The 27,701-nt window shown below is 40.7% G+C and overlaps 1 protein-coding gene across 1 annotated transcript in view; it reads left to right on the top strand.

Annotated features, from left to right (window-relative positions):
- The window catches only part of jade2 (jade family PHD finger 2), a 184,368-nt gene that overhangs the window by 118,246 nt on the left and 38,421 nt on the right, over positions 1-27,701 (top strand). Inside the window, exon 11 of the mRNA XM_023413054.2 lies at positions 26,631-26,748. Within this exon, the coding sequence (XP_023268822.2) occupies positions 26,631-26,748 (118 nt within the window). The remainder of the gene's footprint in view (positions 1-26,630; positions 26,749-27,701) is intronic.

Raw genomic sequence — 27,701 nt, 5'->3', positions numbered from 1 at the left:
TGGCACGGTGATTGGACAGTGTAAGTTAGCTGCTAAATATTGCTTCCTTTTTTTTTTTTGGCTTGTGTGCTGTTTTTGAATCAGGCTAAAGGTGGAGGTGTCGGTGTGTGTGTATAATGACAGTGATGGTGCTGGAGGCTGCTGGTGTCGAGGAGGTTGTCAGTGCAAATCCCTGCACCAGCCGAGGAAGTCAAAGACAGGAGTGCATTTTAAGCAACCGCTGCAACCCCGCGTGTAGTGATCTGTAGTTCACACACTGATACTTGTTAAAATATTTTATCAGCCATTTGAATAACTAATGTGCACTAAATATCTTAAGATGTGAGCCAGAAGATAAAATTGAGCATAAACATGTCTGTCATGTTAAAATCAAATAGAAACAAAAGAATGATTATATTTATCGTGCCTGTATTTCAGTGTTTAGTTTATCCTAGGTCAGTTTAAGTGTTTTTATCTTCTATAGGTTTTATTTCTATTTTCCAGGTTTTGGAAAATGTTTGAGATGAGTTTTCTAAAGCAAAGAGGTCGGGGTTTTTAGCTGGAGAGGTCTGCAGAGGTCGAGGTGAGCAGAGAGGAGTGCTGGGGTTGGCTGAAAATAAGTTGGTGCCAGAGGAGGAGTGCAGGGTGGAGGCTCAGAGCTCTGCAAGCACAGAGGGAGGGGGGAGGGACTGGACTTTTAGAGTTTAAGGAAAAAGGGCTAAAGAATGGAGAAGAGGTGCTGGTGCCCAGGGAGGAGGTGGATGAATCAGGGGAAAATGCCAAGGCTCAGCATGAGACAGGAGACAGGGGAGAGCCGGGGCTGACGGAGGGAAAGCAGGTGTGAAAGAATCCCTTTTCCTTACTCATTTCCTCTTGTATGTTTTCACATCTATAATGACTCAAGTCAAACAATTGCAGTTAGTCTTTTCCCTCCTCTTAGTACATTGGTTACTCCAGCCAAGGCTGGCGAAGTGTCAAATGGCACAGTGTTGTTCTGTGCCCTGCCCTCTGCTCTCACTCGCTCTCTCACGGTAAAGACTTGGCAGCACACTCAGCGCAGCAGGTCAGCAGTCCCACACCCAGGAGGCCCTCCGAGCAGAACGGGACAAGTACACTTACGAAACAGTCCACTTAAGGAAAAGTATGTTTTATATCACATATGTTTAATATATCTTCTCTCGCTACTGAGCACTCACAAGCAAGGAGTGTAAGAAGGAAGGTAAGAGAAGAGAGATGGTATGTGATGAGAAGTAAGGGTAATTATAGGAAGAAAAAAAAAAAGAAAGAAAAAAAAAAAAGACGTGACCTTAGAGTGAGAAAGCAGAGATTTGGAGGGAAGTTTTTGGACAGTCGTGCTGGAGAGAGTCAAACCTGCAGAGAGGGGCAGCGGTGGCAACACCCCGAGCCCTTAGCTGCAGGTTTGGAATCAGCAGGGTGTTTGAGGACTGATATCTGTCAGGTAAACTCTGCCGGTACACTCTGTGCCGAGGCGAAGGGGAGGAAAAGCCCATCAGCTAGTTTTCCTTGGCTACAGGTTACGGTTTCACAGTTTGTTTTCTTTCCACTAACCCCCCTCGGTGCTCCATTCTGTTTGAACAAGAGCGGAGAGGAAGTTTCGAAGCAAAGTAAAGGATGAGGGGGAAATGTATGTATACACAAACTTGTAACCAGAAGTTCGCTGGCTTGGATTTACAGTGCGGCCAAAATCTGGGCAGGGAAAGGATAAAGAAACTTTCCGCGTCAGAAAAAGCTAAAGACAGAAAAGTTATTTGGCAGATGACGCTTGCTTGTATCTTTATTATCTCAGACTGCCAACATCTATGGATTCCCTACAATTTTTGTGGTCTGTGTTGACTCACATCCACAATTCATGAATGCCAAGATCCACATAACCCACCAAAGAAAACGTCCAACGTCTCCAATTCCTTTTATTTCATTTTATTTTTTTTCACAGAAGATTGTTGTTGGAAGGAACCACAAAGAACCATTGGACTCTTCTCCTGACTGTAATTTCTTTTTCTTAAGTCATCTCTGTTCTGCGCAATTATCCAAAGAACACATTATTTAGTAAGTCATTTGTCAGTTTTTTATGTCTCTGACCCTTGTTCAGTTTACTTCTGGTTACATCTGATTTTCATTTACCCTCTGAAGTTCCAACTTTCAATACCATTGTCATAATTTTATTAAACTGTTTGTTGCTTTTATTGTGTAGAAATCTTTGGACATGCCTCACAAGTGGGGATACTGGACTGACAAAAGTAGAAACAAAGCTGTTATTAAATTTCTGTGAAAATCATACAAAGAAGAAAATACTTTGAACGTCTATTATATTCAATTTTACAAAACGTTGTGAACAAAAGTGCATTATCCTAATTTCAATACATTGTCAATACAAAATGATCAAGCAACAATTTAGTTCTTGAACACAAAAGTCCTTAACATGGTCTCAGGATGACTTCTTCTGAATTTAATACCTCAGATTTTCCTTAATTAACGACAAAATTTGTCTGGTCTCTTCCAGTTATTTTTTCTATGTATATTCCACCTTAATCTTCAAAGGGGAACTCCAGCATTGCATTTTCATAAAGCTCATAAAAGAGAGTTTAACAAACAAATAATAAAAACGGAAGCAGCAGAGGCTGAGGTATCCTGACTAAAGTCCCTAATATGGCTCAAAAGCCAAAAACCCTGGATCCTACGCTTCCCATAATGCAACTTAGTGGCATCTTTTCATTAGAACTTCTCTGCCTGGTTTATTCCTATGTCCCTCTGTCTCTACACCCCTAGTTTGTTATGCAGGTTTTCTCTTATTAAGTTATAATCTCAAACTTGACAGAGTTCCTCCTGAGCCACAGAGGACGTTATACAACCATTTTCACTGGCTGAGTCGTACTCCTCATGAATAGTAAACTGAATTTGATTCTTAAAATTGGTGGAATGCCCCAAACGTGAAGCTGAAATTGCAAAAATGGCCTTAGACACCACAGGGTTGATCTGATGTCAAGTGCCGTTAGAAAAGAGCCTCATCTACTATAAAATGCAGCTTTGCATTTCAGATGAGATTGTTTGCATGTTTGTTTGTACAGTATGAATGTACTGCATGACTTTTCCTTCTATCTGTGGCATCTCTCTTTTTCTAGCCAGCACAATCAGTTCAGTTCAATAACAAAGAGAGACGGAGGAGGGAGTGAGTTGCGGGTGGTGAGGGCAATGTCATTTGACTCTCCCTTTTCAGGTCATTTCTTGTCATTACATTCATCTGATTGTTTTCGAGGTAACTCTGTGCACCTCCTTGACATTCTTCCAGCACTTTCCCCTTCCATACCTCCAGCATGAAACCATCTCAAATACTTACATAATGTTCGGTAGGGTCAGAGGGCAGGGAGACAGAAAGAGCGACACACCGTCTCTAGTGCTGTGGCTGCTTGGTTACAAGATCCTTCTTTCTCTCTTACACAACAAACACACATATATAGGAATACACATATATGTACACACACACACTATCTATATATATATATATATATATATATATATATATATATATATATATATACATATGATATGTACACACAGCACACATACAAACTCATTCATCGCCCACTTGCATACTGACAGAGGCATGCACCACTTACATACACACCCTCTTACACCTACACACTTATAAACACATAGCTGTGCGTGTGTATGTTTGTGTGTGTGTAAGGGGGGGGGGGGTCTAGCTGCGGGCCAGACGGGCCAAGTCATGCAGCAGACAGACCCACCCTGTTGGATCAGCATCAACCTGGCTCCCCACACACAGCTCTGCTCCAAACCTAATACTGGCTCACTACACACAATCCCTTCTTCTTAGGCTGCTGTCTGTTTCCAAGATGCTTCAAGGTACTAAGAAAGATCCGAGACAAGGGCCTTTTCTGTCCACCAGCAACGGTTACTGTTATATCTCAAGACTTAACAGCCACTATAAGTGTTTTACCAGCCACCCAGGTCTCATTTCTAGATTCAGGAAAGACCTGGAAATCATGGTTGGCTTGCTCCCAGAGTGACCAGTAGAGTAACGTAGACTCCTGAGGGAAGCGGTCTGGTTCTTGCTGTAGTTTTACGAGCTCTCTGCAACCAGGATCTTGGCCTATGTTCGTGCTTGCTGATGGATTCTCCAGAGAGACTTGCCAGACATCAAAAAACTCGATTGATGGGATTTGGAGGTATAGTTTTTGAGGAATGATCAAACACAACACATCACTTGCTTTGTCTGGGCTCATTCAGAGGAGACTAGCTGTGGACTAACTGTGCTAATCCCCAGGGATTTATCAGCTTTTTTGATATTGTGAGGTTCATTTCATATTATAAAATCAAACAAATTAGGGGCTAACAATATCAGGACTGCTTTGTGTTTTTGAAATATGTGATTACAGGTGGGAGCTGTTTCAAAGACTGTTGCTTTGCTTGTTTACTAGCATTTCATCAGGTGAAAGCTTTCCACCCAAATATTGTTGAGACTTATTACCTTGTTTAGTTATTGATAGATAAAGTTGGTATTAATATGGAAAATTTACCATGTAGCTCTGGGTAATATATCATTGCTGAAGTTTTTTTATGCAAAAAATAGACACTTTTTAAAATTTATAACCAAGAAATATTGGATTTTTAACTAATGTGTCCTCTGGTCATGAAACAAACCCATCCATAATGCAACCACAAAGACATTTAATTTATGAACATTTGCACTGTCTGCAAAGCCATATTACTGTTTTAAAACTACATAAGACCATTAAAGCTAAATAATGCTTTAAGGCACATTAGCATACTGTATAGGGCCAGAGTGAATTAAGTTTAGAGGGAAAAAATTTAATAATTTGGCACTGAAATTTTATATAATATACTGACACTGATGATATGAAAAACTGAACAGAAATGTAGTTTGGTAATTGAAATTATAAACAATTATTATTTAAATGAATGATGACTTAAGAATAACATGCAAGGTTAAAAAGGGAAACACCACAAGCAATGACCACTTACTAACAAGACTGCTGAGCAATCACACACCTTTAGTCTTCAGTTTGACAGCTTGAGCCATGGGACAGAATTTTTCATTTCATAGCCAAGAGTGTAAAAGTTCACAAATACAAGCAGGAGTCAATCTGTGGCGTAAAAGGTTAAAATAATAAGCAAAAATCTTCAATTCCAAAATCCACTGTAAATGTGAAAATGCTCCTGTGTGCCCTTCTTTGATCTGCTCAGGAATCTGGCTTGCATCATTATGTATGAGCTGAAGGCGAGAACAGGCTTTACACCTTCAGGTAGCCTCGAGCTCCATTCACTATGCTAGAAACCGCCTGTTCACTGCTGTTTAAAATGCTACATGCTAAGCTTGACTGTGTAACACAGCCCTAAGGCTTCAAAGCTTACTGAGAGCTGCTCCTTTGGCTCCAGCCTTTGCTAATGCTCTGCCACAAGGTCATCGAGCTGCCTTCCAGGGCAAAAAGAGAGATGAGAAACACTTAATTATGCCAACGTCAATGAAAGTATTTGTATTTTGTCTATACTGGCGCAAATTAGAGATTCACAAAACATACCGACAAGTTAATTCTTAACAAAGCTAAAGCCTGACCGACATTGGATTTTTGGGTTCTATACCAATATTCGGGAGTAAAACATTTCCGATTATCGATATATCGGCCGATACATCTAAACAAACATGGCAGAAAGTTTCGCTGGAAAACATTTTGAATGTCAGTGACAGAGAATCAGGTTTGTCCTGTTAAAATCAGAAATCTGCAGTGAAAACCTCTTTTATAACGCAATGCAATGTAACATTATCTGCCAAACATGTACCAGTCAATGCTTCTGTAGGTTTGTCTGATGTTGTCTGCGTCTGGTTTTCCTTCAGTCTCTCGTCCAGTCCAGTCTTCCGCTCACTTTTTAATGTGCAACAGCGGAGATCATAAAGTGAAACTCAAACATCAAAGTCTGTTTACGGGTCTCGTGGAGTACTACAGCATGTGGGAACCGAGTTGTACACAGTCAAGTGGTGTCACTCGAGTCAGTGTTGTCTGGGTCTACAAGTATAAAAATTTTAGAAAAGTCTGGGGGTGTGGAGCCTGCTCCTCATCTCTGCTACCAGCATAACACACCCAAATCTCTAAATCACTGAACTGTGGGCAGTTGAGCTGCATTGTGGGCTTTTGACGAGTAAGAGGAATGTGTACAATATTTCTGGTTCTGCTGCTCTGACTTTGATATATTTTGTTTGTGAGTCGGACTGTGTTATAGAACTACGATGCTACTTCAGCGCAGTCCTCTTTTAAGGTGCTGAATGATTTGTCACACAGTAAGTGCTTCCTCCTTCAGACTTAAAGACTGTGGCCAGATCCTCTCACAGTCCGGCCACTTAAAGGTGTCCACAGGGATGCCGTCGGCTGTCCCTGTTGATTTAGCAGTGTCCATCCTTGTCTTAAGTCAGGAGAGGAGTCCACTCCTTCTACCGCCGGGCCGGTCTGCTCTCCCTGCACCTCTGCTCTGTGTAGAACCACTGATCTTGTATGTAAGTGCTGTTTAGGGCGAAAAACCTAAGCTACTGGTTTCTGTGAGTAGGTTTCCTGTATCCTGTGGCTTTTGATGCTTCTCCTTATGCTTATTTACACAGAATGTGTAGTTGGGGTAATTACCCAAAATGACCTTTCGATAGTCCCACTACCTGCTTCCCTCTCCTTATAGGCTTGATTGCAAGGTACGTGATGCACAGTCAGAACCTCTTTAACTGAAGACTGAGAGGACTCTCAATTTCTTTTGACAGGAAATGTTGTGTTGGTGTTGCCATGATGTAACCTACAGAATGCAACATGATTTTCTCATGCAACTGAACAGCCACGATCTTATTTCAAGGGCGTGAGCTTTTGCATTACATGAAATATACTATTACTGATGCCCTCCCCTTCTACTGTTGCTGGAATTTGCATTATATAAATGGTGCAGGACTTTTCAAGCAGCAACATGAAACTTTTTCTTCAACTCCTGGGAAAACAAAGCTTATGTGGACTGACTCTGTCGTTCTACTTTTATTTTTAGAGTCAGAGTGATATTTCCCTGACATTTCCGCCTGGCTGCTGCAACCCAGTGGCCGGTCTTTTCCAGCAAAAGCAAAAGCAAAAGGCCAGGCAGCCTTTTATCCCAGCTAAGTGGCATGGCAGGCCAGTTTGAATTGTGCCCCTCAATGGCTGCTGTTAAGACTGCTCGATAGTAACAACAATGAAACTCCTGAGTGACTTTAACTCTCCACCCACCTCCTATCACTCTGCCTCTAACCTTTTCTTTTATCATCTCTTAACTTTTTTTTGGATAACATCTTTGTCCAGACTTCCCTACCTCCCTGCTCCACTTTTTCAACACATTCATACAGAACTTTTAGTTAATGTTTTCCTCCTTTTATTCTTTCTTTCACTCCGTTTGTCTTTTTATCTTTTTTTTTTTACTGCCTCATTTTCTTCTGTTTTATCACCTTCTCTTTTCATCTCCATCTTTTTTCTTTTCATTTATAAAATAACTTCAATAGTCTCGTCCTGTCTCACTTTCTCTCTGTTTTTTTTTTCTTCTTCCTTCATCTCTCTATTTCTCTCTCTAACACCTCCTTCTCTCTCCCTCTTTCTCTCTCTGGATATCCTCACCATCCTGGTGCCCGTCTGATATGAGTTCTGTTGGATGAAATAAATATGAGGCTGGAGAGGTATAAATATTTATAACTGCTTCGGCTGTATAATTCTGCTCGGCAGTGTGTTGTTGCACTGTGTGTGTGTGTGTGTGTGTGTGTGTGTGTGTGTGTGTGTGTGTGTGTGTGTGTGTGTGTGTGTGTGGTATATGTCTTCAGCCCCTTGGCCAGTGCAGGTGTCAAGGCTGCCGCAGGGATAAATAATTCAAATGAAGCTAAACCTTAAATGCACATCATTTTGATAAGACAATAGGAGCAGCATGACAGCACGCACGCGCGCGCACACACACACACACACACACACACACACACACACATACATTGACACACACCACCTGGCACTGGGCATATGTGCCTTTACACACATAGAAATAAATGCATGCTAGTTCACATCCCACTGCTCACACGTTTCACACACATATCATGTCATACAGTAACCATGCGTGAAAACACACTCGCCCTCATGTAAACATGTGTATGCATGAAATTAAATGCACACATTGACACACTCTGATAAGCTTACACGCAATCTTAATACACAAATATAGTTAAACACACTCACACACGCACAGGCCGAGTAATACATCCATCCATCCATGAAATAAACACACATTAATGATGCACACTCTCCAGTTACTAAAACAAAAAAATGACACTATAATATGTATATTACTGCTGTTTGTGTGGCTGCTGTGTTCATATGCCCGTCTATACTTGTTTGTAGTTAAGGTGACCACTCGAGTCTATTTCTGGTTGTGTGCTTGCGTGAGTGTGTGTGTACCTTCGTGGTACACACACTCATGCGTTGGCGAGTGTTTGCTCATGTCAACCATCTCCGCTCTGTCTCTCACAACGCGCTCACACAGTCAGACACAGGCTCACTACCTGCGTTACACACAGATAGGGCTGCGTCAATAAGTAATGAGAGCGATACGAGGGCCCCCCAGTTGACCCAGGCCTTTAATATTTTACGGTTGGGTCTCTCAGACCGTACCAGCCGACACACTGCCGCAGCTCAGCCGTAAAATCTCACTTCACAGAACTCGATGGCAAGCGCCGCCCTCTAAGGTCCAATTTAATAACATCCTCCGAGAGCCTGTCAGTGCAGTCAACTCAAATAGCACTTTGTAGAACTTTTGTTTTATCCTATATGTATAAGATTTAAAGCTACTGTACAAAATGTTTAAGCATGGAGCCTTTGCGGAAATAGGATTCGAGTTTGAGCTTTAGGTGCTAATTTGACACGAGTGTGAAACTGTGAGTTTTGAGTAACTGGGGCAGCTTATATGCATTTTTTTTTTTTTTTTTTACAGTCATGAAATGAACACCTACACTGTCTGTAAATCCTTATTACTGTTTTAAAGCCACATAAGACCATTAAAGTTAAGTATGGTTGTTCAGGTACAGTAGGATACTGTATAAGGGCCAGACTGAATAAAGTTTAGAAGAAAAACATAATAATTTGGAACTGCAACTTAATGTAATATTCTATTACTTTATAATTTTGACATGAATTTGTTACAAAGTGATTTGCTGGCAAAAGAATATGAAACCAAATGCCAGAGAGAGACAGAAAACTAGTTAGGTAATAAGTGAAACCATTCAAAAGTAATTATTATTCAAGATAGTAATAATGAAGAGACAGTTAAAATCAATGAGTCAACTTTACTGCAGTAAGTTTACGTGCACAACAGCAGTGTTAATGAAGGAAGGGACAAACATTTCACCTTCCTGCCCAGATTTGTTGGTCAGAGATTTTACATGCGTCGTTTTAGTCACAAGCTCATTCTTATAAAACTTCTGCTGCTGCCCGACAAGGCGAAGATAAATGTCAGCAGAAACATTACCTGCTGGATATCAGGGAAAAATATCATATTCATTATTTCAGTTTCAAAGCAAAAGAAACACAAGGGCAAAATCAAATAAAGAGTATGTCAGTTGACTGACAGGAAGCAGTTACTTGGTTTATAATAACAAGAGAAGCCAATAAGTTCCCCACAGCAACCAAACATCTTGTCCCCACTTGACCCGGGGCTTTAGATATAAACAGCTGGAAGGATGAATATTTATGAATTGATTGCATACAATGTCAAGTACACAGTTTATCTAAAACTGCTGTCCGTAACGGAATCCGTACCATCATTCTTCAGTTTTTAATGCATAAGTGCAACACAATTGAAAAACAGCAGATCATTTTGAAGTAAACAACACTTCTTGCTGAAATCCAAAGGCGTTGTTAACCACACAGAGAGCAGAGAAACAGAAGGGAAATTTTGCAGAAGTTTCGATGCCACTGCTCAGAATAGATCCGCTCAGCAGGCGGACACTCAGGTTTAGTTTTGATTATATTGGTTTACAGTCAGACAAAGCAAGATGTCCAGTGGAGGAATCCACAAGTCTTTGTCTCTAAATGGTACCTGTCAGACGAATTGATTTTATCCAGGTTTGATTTGTATTTAGTGTGTGTGTGTGTGTTTTTGTCGTTTTCTACACGGTACACAAATGAACCACTGCCTACACAAAGTTTGTAGTGAAAGCCAAAATTTCCAGTAATAACAGGCAGTGTAAAACAAGCAAGGAATAGAATTTATTAGATTTGGATGTGAAATCCGTTTCCATTTGGCTGTTGTCGTTGTATTTTTAAGTAAAACTTAATTAATAGTAGTGTAATACTTGATTTGTTTCACCCGTGTCTGTTTGTTTGTCAGCAGGATTACACTAAAACTAAAACTAATACAAACTCGGTGGAGGGTTGGGGCGTGGGCCAGGGAAGAACCCATTACATTTTGGTGCAGATCCGGTTAAAGGGACAGACCTGGGTTTTTTTTGTTTTTTTTTCTCTTTCCTTAACATTGGGAAATTGCATTTTTCGACTTTTTCGTCTATTTCCCAGCGAATAATGTATCTGACAGACACGTGTAGGGTTGTTTGGTCATGGCAGAGGTATGCGCTCTACTGAGTGCCATTCTAGTTAACTGCATACTGTGCCCAGTTAAATATTAAATACCTAAATTACATTGGCGACATTGTTCAGTGATGTTATCATGGCTGCTTCAGGTACATTTTAGTGGTTTTGTTAACAGTTTTATGACCTGCTATGTAAACAGTCTCTTGACCAGACATCTGTTGGAGAGAGGTGTTTGTTTACTGGAAGAGAGCATTTTGCAAGTGTCTTAAATTAGCTGAAGATGACAGATCATAATCTTACAGTGTGCAACAGATCAGATTTGAGACTGTCTTTTTTTTTTTTCTTTTTTTTTTTAGTCCGTACAGAAAGCATTAAGTCAGACATTTGTGGTTTCCAGTGGCCTAGTTTAGCATGTTTTTCACTGCATTTGTGTCCTCATTTATGTTTTTTAATGTAGATGAATGTGTGTGATTCGAACTTTCCACCTTTTGAGAAAGTCTGGTTGTGGCCAATAGTGATCGGCAGCAACTGAAGTGAAAACAGATACTGAAAAAAACAAAAAAAAACTCAAGTCTGGTTTCTTTGTTACTCCATCGTACAGTATGTGGCATGAGCTCTTTGGTTAACACCTTCTGTACAAAACTGTTGCAGCATTTTTACAGCTTAATGAGCTCTTGTTGCAAACTACTAGCCTTTCATTGACATTGACAGTTTGTTACTTGTCTCATGATAGTGTCACAGAGTTACAAAACCTGGAGTAATTCACAGTTTTCTGTTGTTCTCTGATTGGCAGTTTGTGTCTCTTTTTGTTCTCTTGTTCTCTTTTTGCTGGCCCTGGGGGTACGATTTTACCAAAAGGAAAAAAAAAAGAAAAAAGCTCACTGTAACTTGGAGAAGCGTACAAAGAGAACTGTGTGACATGCTTTCGGGTTTACAGTTGTGCTTCACAACATTAGCAGTGATGCGGGGTCCAAAGTTTGAGTCTTGTTCTCATTAAAAGGCACTTTTAAAGTAGCTGGTGACACTTTCCATTCTTTGTACAGAGAAATAATCACGTGTGTCAGGGTGGAATTAGAATATTTACATTACGTTTGTTACAGTTTTAACACTACAAACATATTTTAACAGCTATTTACGAATCACTCGTTAGGCTGGTTCTCGCCTTCGGCATCACACCCTGATTTAACTTTCTCTTTGTTATACACAAAGCAAAACCTCCTCAGATCATTAGCCATGCGAGTCAAATAATAACTGTCAGATCTCTGTGCCGAGGCAGTTAGATGTAAAATCACCCTCATTACAAAGGACCCCTCATTCCAACTCTCCCCCTCCTCCCCCATCAAGTTGCCGTCATGAAAACTCTTTTTTTTTCCAGGACAAATGCGTTCAAAAACATCATTAACTCTGGTACCATGATGAAACACCAAGAAAGATGCATGGAAGTCCTGTGCAGCTGTAATTTCTTAAACCTGTGTGTATTATTGTAGTTTTTAAAGTTGTGTGTATGTTGTTTTTTTTTTTATTCTGTGTGTGTCGTGTGAGCCACTAAGAAGACGCTGCCTTGTGATGGACAGTTGAACTTGAGCAAACATACAGATTGCCAACTTGAGGTTTGTTAATTGTGTCAAGAGGCTTTTCATCTAAGGTGAGAAGAGATGGGATCCTAAAAGAAGTTTAAAAAAAATGTTAACGTTGATGTGAGCAGGCTGTTTAAGACCAGCGTTTTAATATGATCACCTGCTTAAGTTGCTTTTATGGACACAGCAGACCAAAGCAGCTGCCAGCATATCCACCCCGGCCAGCCTGAGCTGCTCTCGTTCAGCAGGGAAGCTTGTCCTCAGTCTGTAAATCCAGAGTACAATAAATTGAAACTAATTGGAAGATTACAGTCAGCTGGGTCCACCCTGTTAGCGCCCAAAATCCATCACTTCCCTAACTGAGTTTCACCATAGAGCTGTGAATACAATTTTGCAGAGGTTCCCAGATGCTATAATTTTGTCCCAGCCAGCCCTCTCAAACCATTATGGAATAAAGTTTCCCCGCTGAGCACCCTGTAGCATCTGCAAACAAATTCCACAGACCAACACTTACCCCTGACTGGCCGGGCAATAAAACATAGCCAATTAGGCTTTACTCCTTGCTGTGTGAAGCCTTTCTCCCGCTGCTGAGTGTGATTCTAGTCTGAATAACTTCCTCCCCAACTTCCCCTCCTGAGAAGAGGTGGATGGAGGGGAACCTCTCTACGCTACCTGCCAAATACGCTGATACTTTCTCCAGAGGTAGCACTAGCACATCTGTTCATTAGAGATGTACAGAGTATCGCCTCTTGTTGTAATCTCACCATCGTCTCGTCTTCATCTGTACATTGCAAGAGACTGTTTGTCCTGCATCTGTCCTACTACTAAGTTAATATGTAGAACCTTTAGGCTCTGTGTACTTTTACAAAGATTCTACCGAAGATGATTTAAATCGTTAACCAACCGAATAAATCACAACATGTATGAGAATATGAAGGTAAGATTTCATAACTGAGCTACTGACCAAGATGCCATTATTTTTTTCATTTTTCTTTTGCCTGATGTTTTCACATCCCAGGTGATGAACAAAGACATCCAAACATGAGTTGTTAGGTAAAACATGAGTCATGTTCAGGACTATAGTGTGGAGCTGCAAGTGCAAAGAGAGTGGGTGGTGTATTTCTCCAATTTGTAGATAAGGATTAATGAAGAAAAGACATCAGTAATAATGTGTGTGTGTGTGTGTGTGTGTGTGTGTATATGTGTGTATAAAGATGATAAAGCATGAACACAACGAACCACAAGGACCTGACCAAGTTAATATCGTGAAGATGACACCCACCCACTTTCCCCCACTGCCACCCGGAGTCGAAGCAGCGGTTGCATGCGGCCGACTCTGAGTCAACTATGAAAATCCTGACTTGGGGACAGACCTTTTCTAATTCGTTTGTCAAATTCAGATAAACATTATTTAGCACGATACATAGTAATTGTGAGCAAAGCGCTGCTGGCCACCAATGGAAGACTATATTCATGTTGTACAGTACTGGGGATTCCTTAAGGAACTGTGGCACGAAGGATTAGACGTTTCCAAAAGCTCAGACCAGTCTCTTCTTTAATCCTTTCAGGGCTTATGCATGCTGCATACAAGACGGCCGATCCATGCTGTCTGGATACATTGTCAAGTGAGATTTTGGAGACAATTTAATCCCCCCCCCCAAATCCTGTTTTGTTTGCTGACATGAAACAGTTTGTCCAATAAAACCTCAAGTAATAAGGTTTTCATAACCGGGATTCGATCTTTAAATATTTGCTATTAGACATGGTGTGGTGTGTACACCGCTTTCCTCTCATTTTAATTAAAGTGTGTGTGTGTGTGTGTGTGTGTGTGTGTGTGTGTGTGTGTGTTGTCTGCCTGTTTGTTGCTCTCTATTTTCCTCCCTCCATTTCTCTCCTTTCCCCTTTATCTCTACATGGACAGTGTATGAGGAATCTGTAGAGAGGGGAAAGGAAGGGGGGGTGGATGAAAGACAGGAGAAAGACAGAGGAGGGGAAAGGAGGACAGAGGAGCTGACGAGGGGGGTGATGGAAAAGTGAAGAAAAAGAGAGGATGGAAAAGGGGATTCTGCAGCTGGAAGAAGGAGTGCATGCAAAGAGGGAGGAGACAGGAGAGCAAAGAGGTGGATGTGGATTTGAGAATGAAGAGAAAAGGAGGAAGAGGGAAGGGAGAAGAGTCGTGCACATGGAAAAGAAAAAGAGGAGTATGTGATTGTGGAGGAATGAAAGGAGAGAGGGAGAGAGGAGCAGAGTGTTGGTGTCACAAGATTTATTTAGAGTTTATTGCTTTGGCAGAGATCCAGACTCCCTCCCCATACTCCTCCAGCAGGTACATCTGTGTGTGTGTGTGTGTGTGTGTGTGTGTGTGTGTGTGTGTGTGTGTGTGTGTGTGTGTGTGTGTGTGTACTCCTGGACGCATACATGTAATTTTATACATGTATAAATATGAACATGCACAGAAAGCAAAGGAACAGTAAAACATGAGAGAGAGTTTTCACACATGCAAAGAGAAAGGACAGTAATATGAAAAACACACAGAGTGAGACCCACAAGTCTATTAAGATACATGTGAGGAAAACACACACAAACACACACACAGCCAAAAGCTGAACATCTGAGCTCTGATTGGCGAATGATGTTGCCATGGATCCCAGGTGGGAGTGGCTACAATGTCAGAGACTGACTAGCAGGAGCTAATAAATCATGTAGTTTGTGTGTGTGTGTGTGTGTGTGTGTGTGTGTGTGTGTGTGTGTGTGTGTGTGTGTGTGTGTGTGTGTGCGCGGAAGCGTTTGGAAGTGATAGACTTTTGAGTTTGTGCTTGATTGTAGCGTGTGTGCGTGCGTGTGTGTGTGTGTCTGGCGGCTGTGTATGCTGTACATCAGGGAGGATTTCACAAAGCTTCAGTCTGCGGAATCCAGCTGCAGCAGCCTCCACTGTCTGCTCGTCTGACCCACTTTCTCCTCTTTCCTTCCTCTGCTTCCTTTGTTACCTCCTTCTGTCCTTGCTTCTTTCCTACCCTCTGATGGTCCTTCCTCCCATCCTTCAGCCCTTCCTTCTGTCCTTGCTTCCCTCCTCCTTTTTATTTATTTTTTTAAATGCCCTTAATCCTTTCTTGCCTCATCCCTCTGTATGTCTTGTAATTTGGGTAAATGTTTCTCTTTTCCAACTGGCTGAAGATCTCAATGAACAAGCCACAGCACGTCATTCTCTTCTTTCTCTGTCATGGTTTATTCCTGTTTCACTGTCTGCCTGTCTCTTTGAATGTCTACCTGGTTTCCAGGTGGTCTGTCTGTGCCTTCGGTATGTAGACTCTCTCATATGCTATTCATGAGTTATCTATCTTCTGCTTTTAAACTTTTATCAACCCAAGATCCAAATTCATTCTCACCTTTAGCTTCAGGTCCGGTAAAACCTTGTCTTGCTGGGAGAATCATAAAATCATAAGTAATAGACCTACAACCTATTGTAGGTCAAAAATAGTCAAAGCGTCACAATAATGTCATCTGCGCTGACAGTAAATGCTACACGGCCATTATGGCTTTCAATCTGTTGCATTCAGTGACATTTTCCATGGGTACAATATTTATAAATACAGCTTTTTTTATGAGACTAAGGATTCTCCTGACCTTCACCATATCTTCTAATTTGTGTCTATAAGAAATTGCAATTTGTCATTCTCTTCTCAAGCGGAGAAAAACAGGTGTAAATGTTGTAAACCGCATTTAATACAATACTATGTTTTTCACCCAAGTTGAACTCTATAGGCACTCGAGAAGTGATGTGTTTTCGAGTTAGTGGGTTATAACCGCATTTCTTTCTCGACAATGTAGCACAAAGACACAAAAGTCATAGACGTTCAGCGAAAAAATGAAGCAATAAATAAAAAAAAAACAGGAGGTTCTTTTGTGTACAGGACGTAAGATAGAAATTTAATATCGCCCTTACATTCAGGCTTATTGAATTCAGATATTACTTGTATTATCTTGTGGGCACCCACTCGCCTTACATGCTCACGATCCGTTTTGGGTCGTGACCAGTAGTTAAAGGACCGAGATAATGCGCACTGGCTAACGTTCCCCACTGTGAATAGTGTTATTGCGCTGGAAGCTTCAGTGGGTGAAGTCAAGTCACCGACTGTTTTAGGGTCCTCTGTAGGGCACTACAGAGGGAAGGTAACAAATTCACATCGAGCTACTTTATCCCTCCAGGTAGCTGATAACATCTTAATGTCTTTACGATTCGCAACACAGATATTTGTGTTCCTGCTGCCAAGATCTTCTTTTATGGCAGATACTTTTTCAGCCCACAGTACTTTTTTTTTATACAGTCTGTTTATGTTGCATGGACTTAAAGAGACTTTGGCAAGGCAAAGCAAGTCAAGCAGAGTTTGTTTGGATAGCACCTTTCAAACACAAAGATGTTTCAAAGAGCTTCACATATGGCCCGAGACAACACAATGAAAAGAATTAAATTACAATGAAATGATAATGCATTAGCATAATCATGTGCCTCAACTTTGATTAAAAAAAAAAAGCTGCAGTTGACAGAAGTCTAGAGTCTATACCTAGAGGAGACATCACCTCATATTAATCCATTGTGTGTGTTGCATAAAGCTACAAGGTATTTCACCATGTTTTGTTTTATCCAATCCAGTCCCAGAGGACCTGAGAGTTCTGGAGGGTCCGTAACACAGTAGCAGATCAGAGATGTGTTTTAGCCCTAAACCATTTTGTGCTTCATAAACCAGTAATGGTATTTTAAACTCAATCCTTTGACACACAAGCAGCCGAAGTAGCAATTTGAGAACTGAGGTAATGCGTTCTGGTTCTGTGCTGTGCTGTGAATCATCTGCAGCTGTCTGATAGCCGTCTAATATCAACGTAATCCAGGCCACTAAGATAAAAGCATTTTGTTGTTCGATATTAACCCTCTAATGGTCACTGTGTTATAAAAGAATAGTTCAATATTTTGGGAAATACTTGTTGTTTTTATACTTAGGTTTTTGTGCAGAATAAACAAAGGAGATATAATGTGTTAATTAATGAGCTTCAGAGGTGCAGGTAGGCGGATTTTATTAGCGGCTGACAGAGCCAGGCTAGATGTTTCCCCTGTTTCCAGTCTTTATGGCTGCTGGTTGCTGGCAGGAGCTTCATATTTACCTTATAGACATGAGAGGGGTTCTCACCTTACTCCTTAATTAAAAAAAACAAAAAAAAGTAAGCATATTCTGCAGAATGTGGAACTATGCCTTCATGGTGGTCTTGTCGTGGATGTTAATAATTAGTCTGAGGCCATAACTTGACTGAGATTTTGATTTATTTTATTGCTTTTTGCAAAAGCTGTTCCAGGATGTGAATTCACCTTTCTTATTCACCTTTAATATAGTTACAGGTTGTAGTGTTCTCCTTTACTTTAATTTGATTAAGCACATGGAGAACTTTACTTTGGAAAATGTCACTTTTTATCGTAATAATCAGCAGTGTAAGTTTGACTCTAGGAACTAATGAGATACAGATGAGCAAATTCTTTTGGATGTCCGTCATCACTAATTGGCTCTCACTTTGTGTCACATTATCAGTCAACTGCTGAAGCGGATCAATAGTCCCGATTAGATGCTTCTCCACCACAAGTCTGTGTGTCATGTGGCATCGGTACTAGACTGATAGTTTTACATGTCTTCGTCCAGCTGAATACTTCCCTTCACGTGTTTGTTTGTCCACCCAGCGCCATCAATCATGCTTTCAAAAGTGTGACTTTAAACATCCCTCATGGTTGAGATATTTGACAACCATGAGCTAAACTTTACTTTTTGGCTTTGAGGCAGCAGCAGTAGATTCACCAAATTTACGTCTCTCAGACAGGTTTTTATTTTCACTCATAAATTTGTAATGTTGTGACAGATGAGGATTCTAGGTGTGGGAGTTATCTAACTGTCCCTGTAGGATCATGAAGAGGATTTATGATGTGTTGCACAGGCCCTTTGCTTTGACGCTCCATGTCGCTGGGGTGTTATATTTTTGAGGGTAGACTGCGAAGGAAAACCTTTTATAAGATGCACTACATTTCTTTTCTTTTCTCTTTTTTTTTTTTTTTTTTTTTTTTTTTTTTTTTTTTTTTTTTTAGAAATGTTCTCTTCAGTTAATTAACAATTTAATGGTTTGCAGTGTCTTATAGATGCATGTTTACCAACCAAATGTAATTCAAAATGCCACAGATTGATTTGTTGTGATGAAAATGTTTGACCCTGTGTTGTTTTTGGGGTTTTATTTGCCTATAAGGGGAAAACCACTGTCGGATCACAGTAAGCCTTTATTTGGTGATTTGCAGGTCAAAAGATGTCCACACTTCTAGGGCCAGCCTTAGTCAAAGGTTTTGTAGAATTCTAACTTACAATAACTGTTGTTTGAATTGACTATATTTAAATGACTACATATCTGTATGAAGCAGGTCACTACATATTGAAATATCAACTTTTAAATCCTAATGAACAGTTTTTTGTGCCGCTGAGGGGCAGTAGAAACACTCTGGGCATCACTGACATTCATTTGGAGTCGTGTTTTGGCCGATGTTCAATGCTCGCTCCCCCTGTAGCTCTGTTTTTGGTATCCACCAACACCTGAGGGAAACAGGTGGTTCTTAAACTGCTAATGTTCCATATCATTGGCTTCATCACTGTACAAGCAGCTCCATTCACACTCACGTCACACGTTGTTAATATAAAACCACTGTGTATGTGTGCTTTAACCTTTAGCTTTAACCTTTCAACACAGGTTTGAATCTGTTACATCGGGGTGTCTTTTGATCTGCGACTTCTCAAGATCTGTTGATTCCTTCATCATCGTAGTGTGAACGACGGCACGCAATTAGCTTTGATTACTTTTTTATGGTTGTCTTAATAATTATTGATGTAGATGTGAACAGAAACACAGTGGTGGTAATCAGCCCAATAATCTCAGCTGTGTAACTAATAGATGAAATATATATAAGAGGCACAGTAACAAATCAATCGACTGTTTTAGACTTGTACCCGCGGAAGAACACCTTTTTATAACAAGCTGTCTGCACTTGAGTGTACACTCCAGTTTAATTATTCCAGTTGGGATTGTCTTGTTAGTAATTAACCCAGGCTCTCCATATTGGGTTTGAGGTGATATTGGGCCAATTAAAGATCAATAATCTTGATCTTTAGCGGGCTGCCACCTCACAGTTGTGTCTGTGTATTTCAGGGCCAATGAACAGTCGATAGTGCTCATTAGTAAGCAGCACAGGTCTGTAGTCAATATGCTGGGAGCTGGGAGGGTCAGGTCAATATAGATCTGAGCTGGAAGTTAGTTGGAGAAGTAAAGAGAGAAAGAGGCTGTTATCTCCTTTATTTCTTAGCTTCTTTCCACTCTTTTCTTCCCTGAGTAGTGTAACTCACGGGTGAAATAAATAACAAGCTGTGTTGTCATCCTCGTAATATATATTTTTTTATTGTCTTACTATCTGCACTGTGTTTTTCCTTTGCTCTCTCTCTCTGTTAGTATGTCTTCGCAGTAATTTACCGCGTGTCACATATCACTTAAATCAATACCATGAAATCCATTTTCAGCCACAGTGACAGACGCTTAGACACACAAACACACACACTTCCCTTTATTTGTCTCTGTTTCACAGGAAAAAACACATACATGACACAGACACATGTTCCTGATTTCTCCAAAGACACACACGCTCAAGCACGCATTCCTTCTCTGGTTCCTGTGGGTTTTTATCTTTATCTCAGAGATCAGTTCGGGAATTAGCTCTGACGCAGCTCCTGCCCTTCCGCCTGGAGAAGCACACACACACACACGCGGACACACACCGTCTTTCAGTTGACTGACCTATGACAAAATTATTTCATGTATTATTATTTCATTTCACCTGTTGTTATGCTTACTTTGAAAATACGATTAAATAACCTGAGTTGAAATATCAAAAGCAAAAATAAAGGGTGGAAGAGAAGACATAGTAAAAACAGAACATGCAATAAATGCTGATGGTCATGTCCTAGTAAGACTTTTAGTTTAGTTTTGTAAGTGTGAAAACAGCATTGACATATAGTTTGCATACAGCAAACACCATATTGAATGTGTGGACAGGGGAAATAAATTAATTCATAATTGAAATGAATTCATGTCATATTAAGTGGAAAGCAGCGATAAAGCACCCTGAGATATTAGTTCACCACAGTTACAGTAATGGTATTGTACAGCAATTAATTTTTATACAATAATAATAATAATAATAATTTTTAGTAATTAAATAATTAAAGTTTTTGTGTGCCTCAGCACACCTAGGCACATATCTTCATAACAATACTTAAAAAAAAAACAAAAAACACTCAAATAGTCAAATATGTGTCAAAGCCATATATTAACCAATTTATCTTTGTTTGTCTGGGCCCAAAACAATCCAGTATCAGGAGGGTTTCAGTAGGTCATCTCTGTCGCTGACCTTTTGGAAAACATGCTTAGAATTTGTGCAATATGTGGTTAGAAAAGTACGCAGTTCGCCCTCTGTATCACTGCGACTTACAGTACATACACACACATGCACGCACACACACACACTGACACACATTCGCACAGCGGTCAACAGAGCCCTGGCTGTCATCAACCACTAATTACATCAACAGGTGTCTGGCAGGAGGGCACCATGCCCTTTGCATGCACGACTGTGTTTGTATGTGTGTGTGTGTGTGTGTGTGTGTGTATGTTTGTGTGTGTGTGTGTGTGTGTGTGTATGTGTGTGTGTGTGTGAGAGAGATGAACTCACATGTGTACATATGGTCTGTGTATGATCATTTATGTGTCTGTGTACATTAATTGTCTGGACAGGAGAGACAAGATTAGTGTAGAGAGAGGTGGTGATAATACACACTAACAGAGAGAGAGAGAGAGAAAGAGGGAGGATGAGAGAGCCTCACAGTGTGAAGGTTAGCGAGATAGCGAGAGATATACACAGTGTGGTATGAGAGGCGCTGGCTGTGCTCAGCACAGTTAATGCACTTGTAATGCTGATTATCTCCAGCATGTCGTGTCATGGATGGATGCGAAAGAAAGGAGGTGGGTTCAGTTGTCGAGGGATTAAGGGAGTAGGGAGGATGGATGAACCAGTATCAGGACTAGCAGATAGATGGATAGAGGTAGAAATGGAGGAATGCAGCTTTCTGCTGCTTCTTGCTTTCTTGCATTTTCTATAGAACACAATAAAGAGTTATTTATGGCTTATTATTAGCTCTATCAAGGAGGTTATGTTTTCACCTGTGTCTGTTTATTTGTCAGCAGAATTACACAAAAAGTACTGAATCAATTTGGGGCAGATTCAAATAAAAAAATAAAAAAATTCTCTGCAGTCTGGTGTATGTTGTTTGACATTGGCTTTACTGGAGGTCTGCACTCTCTCAGCACGCTTCCGGAAGTATATTAAATGTTGCACATTGAATTGATGGATTCATTTTGTTTATTACGTCTGTCTTAACTTCTGCTTTAAAGAAACTTCTCTGGTGCACCTGCTAATAAGTAAATTACCTGTCAAGTTGCATTGATCAATCAATGTCAAATATCCACCAATATTCCATCTTGACTTTGTCATAACCAGATGGTATTACAGATAGAACTGACAAACTTCTTACCTGACTGATCACAAGTAAAAGACATTTTAAATGAAAAAAAAAGAAGAAGGTATGTTTCAAATTTAAATAAATTCTCTGAGCGTGTGTTTGTTCCTCTCTGAGACCAACATGGCTGTTTCCTCCAATATCACTGAGGAAAATTGTCTGCATGGTCATTTCCTGACATGCTCAGTGCATCGGTGCGTTGGTCTCTCACTTCAGGCTGGTGAAGATATCCCAAGACCAATAGTCATTCATGATTGGCAGACTTGTAAGAACATTGATACTTTTACGAACTGCAACCACATCACTTCCCTTTTATCAGAGTGAAAACAATGAATCACTCGCTCCTCCGTCGGTGCAGAGCTGTTGTTTTGCGTCGGTTTCGCTGTTTCTCGGTCAGAGAAATCTTGCATGTAATTGAGGCTTTCAAATGTTGTTTTGGATAAGTTAGTGAGACTCGGTGAGGCTTACCCATCAGAACCGCCTTTACCCTTACCGCCTTTGGTGCCAAGTAATGTCAAGCGGATGTAACCCAACACACACTCTCGGATTCGTGCCTGTGGGTTAATGTGTCTAAATGGGACGGATAAAAATGGAGCAGTGCAGTGTTTGCTGATTCACAGACGATAGCTGCTCAGGATGAATGAATAGTCTCAGACGGAGATGGGGGGAAAGAAAAGACGAACGGAGTTAAAGAGGAATGAGAAGCTAGACTGAAGTACAGATGTGTGGACAAGATTAGAGGTGTTCAGCACGGATGGGAGGATGGAGGATTAAACTGTGGAGGAAAGAATGACAAAGGAGAGAGTTGGTAAAGGGCAGGAGGCTGTGACAGACAGAGGAGACGGAGTGAGAAAAGGTCAGAGGCTGTTTGTGCCAAACGAAACACAAATTCACCTCAGGTCACTCCATCTCAACTCGGCTACCCCTCAAACCTTGGGCAGAGTTTTCTGCATAATGCATCATTTTCTACAAAATAAGATTAGGATGAATGTTACATTTGACAGGGAGTTCAAAAATATAGAGCAGTTTTTAAGAAAAACCCAACAAAGATAAAAATATACAGTTGAAATCAAAAAGTAACAGCCTTTGACATCTTATGCCGCTCAAGACTTGTGCTTGAATAAAGCAATGCAAACAAAGCAAGAATACTTTACTTTACTTAATTCAGCTCACCATTTGACATTGCTTAAAGCTTGAAAATTGCTTTTGGGATTTTTTTTTTTGAACATGTCAAACCCCCACCACCCCCCAAAAAAAAAAAAACCGTAGTAGAAGTTACATAAAGTCGTGAAAAAGTCAAGTAGAACATTCTTATTGAGCAGAGGTGTGTAAGTTATTTATGTCTGTACTCGTACATTTGGTGAAATATAAAAGTAAAATTCCACTAGAGAACAGACTCCATGACATTTAATATTCATGTTTCATCTCCATGTTACATTGGTTTGGTTCATTTTCAGTCTGCTGAAATGAGAAAAGGAGAAAAGGCTGCATTGCTGCTCAGCTGCTTCAGACAGTGAGCTTTGATGTCCAGAGTTTGGAATGGAGAGAGAGACAGATAGTGGGTGAAATGTGTAGGTGAAGGGTGGGCTAGAGAAAAAAAGAGAAAGTAAATAAAAACAGCAAGGTTCAACAAATTGTTATTTTACTCCTAGTTCCCCTCCTTTCTCATTACCCCTTCTCCCTCTTTACCTCCCATCCAGCTCTCTAGCCCCTTGTCATGTGTCCAGGCAGAGGTAGTTGTTTTTGAAAACGGCACATGCGCACGCACGCACGCACGCGCACACACACACACACACACACACACACACAGTGTCCTAATCAAAGCCAGGCTCTGCACATTGTGTCCCAGTTGAGCAGCTATTTTTATCTGCAGCCCACTAACAGGGATGGAATGGGTCAGATAGGCCAGGCTGACGAATCCATCAAGACCAACAGATAAACAGTCGGCATTCAGGACCCCAACTACGCACACACACACACACACACACACACATACACACCTTTACACATTTACTGTTAAGTAAACAGATAAACCATATCTGTTTCTTTCTCATGAATACAAACTCATACAGCCCTTGCTGCTTTTTCTGTCTCTTTATCTCTCTACTTGCGGATACACACACACACGCACACACACACATATGCATGCACACTTTCGACTACAGGTAGGCCAGCCTATGATGTGGTGTCATGTTATGTACCCATCAGTGTAATGTTTTCCTGATGTGCTTATGTCTGTATTTCCTTGTTTGTTCTGCCTCTTCAGTGCCTGAATATGTGTCCTTTTACACACACACACACAGTCTGTCCTGTCACATTAGCACCAATGAACACACACAAAAATACACACACACATACACACGTGGTTACAGACACATGATTACTGATTTACCGTCGTGAGAGAAATCCAGCTGGCAAAGATCCAGTTTCTGGCTTGTTAGTTTGGGATTCAAGTGCTCTGGCTTGGACCCAATTAGTTTCTCTCCCTACCTCACTCTCTCTCTATTTACTTTGCTGTCATGACTATGTGTTGGATATGATGTGCAGTATATCCACATACTGGAAATCTTAACAACGCACAGTGTGCAGTATATGCTGTACATTGAAACAAAACTGAGAGGATGAATTGCTAAAGTTATGTCAGCTCAGGCTATACTCCCCTGACTAATGATAAAACGTCAGTGAGCATCAGATCGGCATCCAACAATTTCCGGCAACTTTCTGACTTCTTCTGGCACTTTTAATACAACACTATGAATCCCTTCCAGGAAAAAAAAACTGTCTGAAAATATGCACTTGGATCCAGATATCCAAATAATTATCGCATCATTGTCCTCACTATGACAACCCGCTTTTCCCCCCACCTCCTCTTGTGGTCATTTTGGAATAGCCATAAATACTTTTGCCCTTCAATGAGATCTTACTTACAAGTTACTGTGCGGAGTTGTTCTGATATGAGAAAGAGCGCCCCTTCTATCTTGTATTATATTTCTGTGCAGTTACTGTATGTAACAATTCCTCATTCCTCATTGAATGAATGAGTGAATTTTGGTTTAAATGCACTTGGACTCTCTCTCTCTCTCTCTCTCTGGTCAAGGCTTCCTCTTTCTCTAACTCTGTCCCTCTCCTCTATGGAAACAATGTCCCTGGAGTTTTCTGTCATATTCTAAGGCAACATGTGCATCTTCTCTCTGTAATTGTTTTTTCTGTAGATAGAAAAAAAAAAAAAAATTATTTTTTTTATTTTTTATTTTTTTTGCATTGAACAACAACTGCAGCTGCCAGGGGAACGCACTTCAGCTGTGTTTCTTTATCTTTGAATCTTGTTTACCTGGTCTCAGTCTGTCTCTCTTCCTACCTGTCCCTCTATTTATCTATTTCTATCTTTCTATTAAAGTCTAATATTCAGCCCCTTTGCTTGCTTTCTTCTTTCTTTGTCTCCTTTTATATGTTGCCAATTAAAAACAGTAAAACACACACACACACACACACACACACACACACACAGCCACAGCTTGTCTTTGAACATCCATATGTTCTTGACATAAACATGCACCCTCCCACATTCATTTTTCTTTCAGCTCTATACTCTCTATCCACACACATATACTGCATATAGGGCCATGCCATAGTAATTTAGTAGCATGGAGGGGCAGGAGGGCTCAGCTGGAGTGTGTGTCTGAGTGGAAGACGACTCTGCGATCCAGTTTATTGGCAGAAAACAGGAAGTGGCCTCTTGACTCATACCTCTGATTGTCTCATTACTGCATTGTGCTGATGAATTTTATCATAATATTTTTTCAAACTTCTGATGTGATATGAAAAACTGAAATACTAAACACTGATTCAGTCACTTTTACAGAGTCAGGTATGCACACAATTATTTCTTGTCAATTTCAGCCACTGGGAAGCTCGAGGTCATACTGAAAAACACCTATCTCTAACATATTTGTTTGTTTTTTTTTATCACCTTTTCCCCGCTGTATTTGTTGGTTCTTGCTTATTTAAACATCCAGTGGATTCATCATTTTCCTGGTCTTCTTTAAACAGGTGACCTGCTTCAGTTCAATCTCCTCCAACTCCTAATGAAAATATCGTGCTCTTTACCTGTTCAATGTTGTGCTTTATTCAACCATTAGTTGCTAAAAGCATGTTTGCTATAAACAGCCTCGTGCCGCTGGAATCAGGGTTGATGAGAGCACCGAGCCTGAACCAAACAGTAAATCATTTTACACTCCTGTCTTACAAATATTTGCTTTGTCTCCCGTTTACTGCAAACTCAAGCAAGCCTTTCCTGCTTCAGTACATTCTCCAACCAGCTATGGAAGATTCATAGCTCAGTGTTCACCTGTGTGTGTGTGTGTGTGTGTGTGTGTGTGTGTGTGTGTGTGTGTGTGTGTGTGTGTGTGTGTGTGTTTTGCCCCACCAACTCTCTGTCACTCTCTCTCTCTCTTTCTACATTGAAGCAACAGACCCGTCTGTCATAGTCTGACTTGTTTAAAACTACAACGCATAGCCCACATGTGGATCTGCATATACAGCACTGTAGTGAGATCCAATACGGACAGCGCCGGGGCGCGCTGTCCTGACAGATATCACATACACTGCATACCGCTCTGTCATCCTAAATCACCACAGGGGAAATGTATTTATATCTACATGAAAGCCGGTCATAATGTTTATGCATCAGTTTTCCTCTCTGTGAGGTTTATGTTTGTCCATGCACTAAATTGTGATGAGATGGGAGAAAAGGAACACGGTGCCTGTGGCACGCAATCCCGTACTGTTATTCGTAACCGTGATGTCTTGTGTTTCAGGTGCGTAACCTGTGTTACATGGTGACACGGAGGGAGAAAATGAAACACACCCTGTGTGACCTCCAGGAGAAGATCTTCCACCTGCAGATACAACTACTAGAAGAGGACATGGCTGGAGGTAAGAGAGAGAAAACACGAGTGTGACTGTGGTTACATTTCTAATTCCAGACACCAATGGAAAAAAACTGTTACCTTTCATCCACTCCTGCTCTGTAGCCGAGGCTGCCAACACACACACAAAAAAAAAGTACAATTTTGAAAGCTGAAGTGCATAACGGTTATATCCAAACCCTTGTTGGCTGAGTGTGGTGGGTGGACAGTTTCAGAAATGGCCTGTCATCATTTTTGCACAGTAGGCCACACTTGACACCTGCACACCAAAGAACACTGAAATAATAGCCCAGCCAGATATTGTGACACACACCATCCACATAAATGGAGCTCGATTTCCTATCCACTCTACATGGATCACTGACCTCGATGCATTTCACGCAGCTGCTCAGTGATGGAGATCAGAAGGGATGAAGTTAGCTGGTTGAGTTGATGCAGCGTTGGCTAGATGTCTGCTCAAAATGAGGTTTGTAATCTTAGTGATATATCAGGTTAAGTGGAGTACTTTAGCATTTCATCTTTAATCTTAAAACAGCTATACAAAGCAGAGGCAGGAAGAGAATCAATAATAGTTAAAGCATTGACTTTTGGTACATTTGTTTTTTATATAAAATAGCTTTTCAAAACCAATTTACTGATTAATGATTCTTAGGACTGTTCCAGAGCCTGGGAACTCTTCACCCTTTCACACCAATCCCAACCTTATTACTCATTATCTAGTAAGACTGAATCTGAGGATCTTAGATAAGGCTTGGTTAACGAGGAATCCTGATCGAAGGCAGAGGTACAGCGATGGACAAGCCACCATTACTGCGGTGGCACATCATTTGTAAACCTGCATATAACGCTATAATCATTACAGTGAAGAGAGTTCGCTATCATTACCGTGCCACTTAAAAATGTAAATCCTTTAACACACATTACACTGTGCCCAAGAAATCTGTTCAACAGATAAAGAAT

Source organism: Seriola lalandi, unplaced genomic scaffold (assembly GCF_002814215.2).
Source record: "Seriola lalandi dorsalis isolate HSWRI2012SDOR001 ecotype SW California unplaced genomic scaffold, Sedor1 jcf7180002054502, whole genome shotgun sequence".
Taxonomy (NCBI): Eukaryota; Metazoa; Chordata; class Actinopteri; order Carangiformes; family Carangidae; genus Seriola; species Seriola lalandi.
The sequence above is the reverse complement of the archived record's forward strand: the minus strand, read 5'-3'. Positions and strand labels throughout refer to the sequence as shown.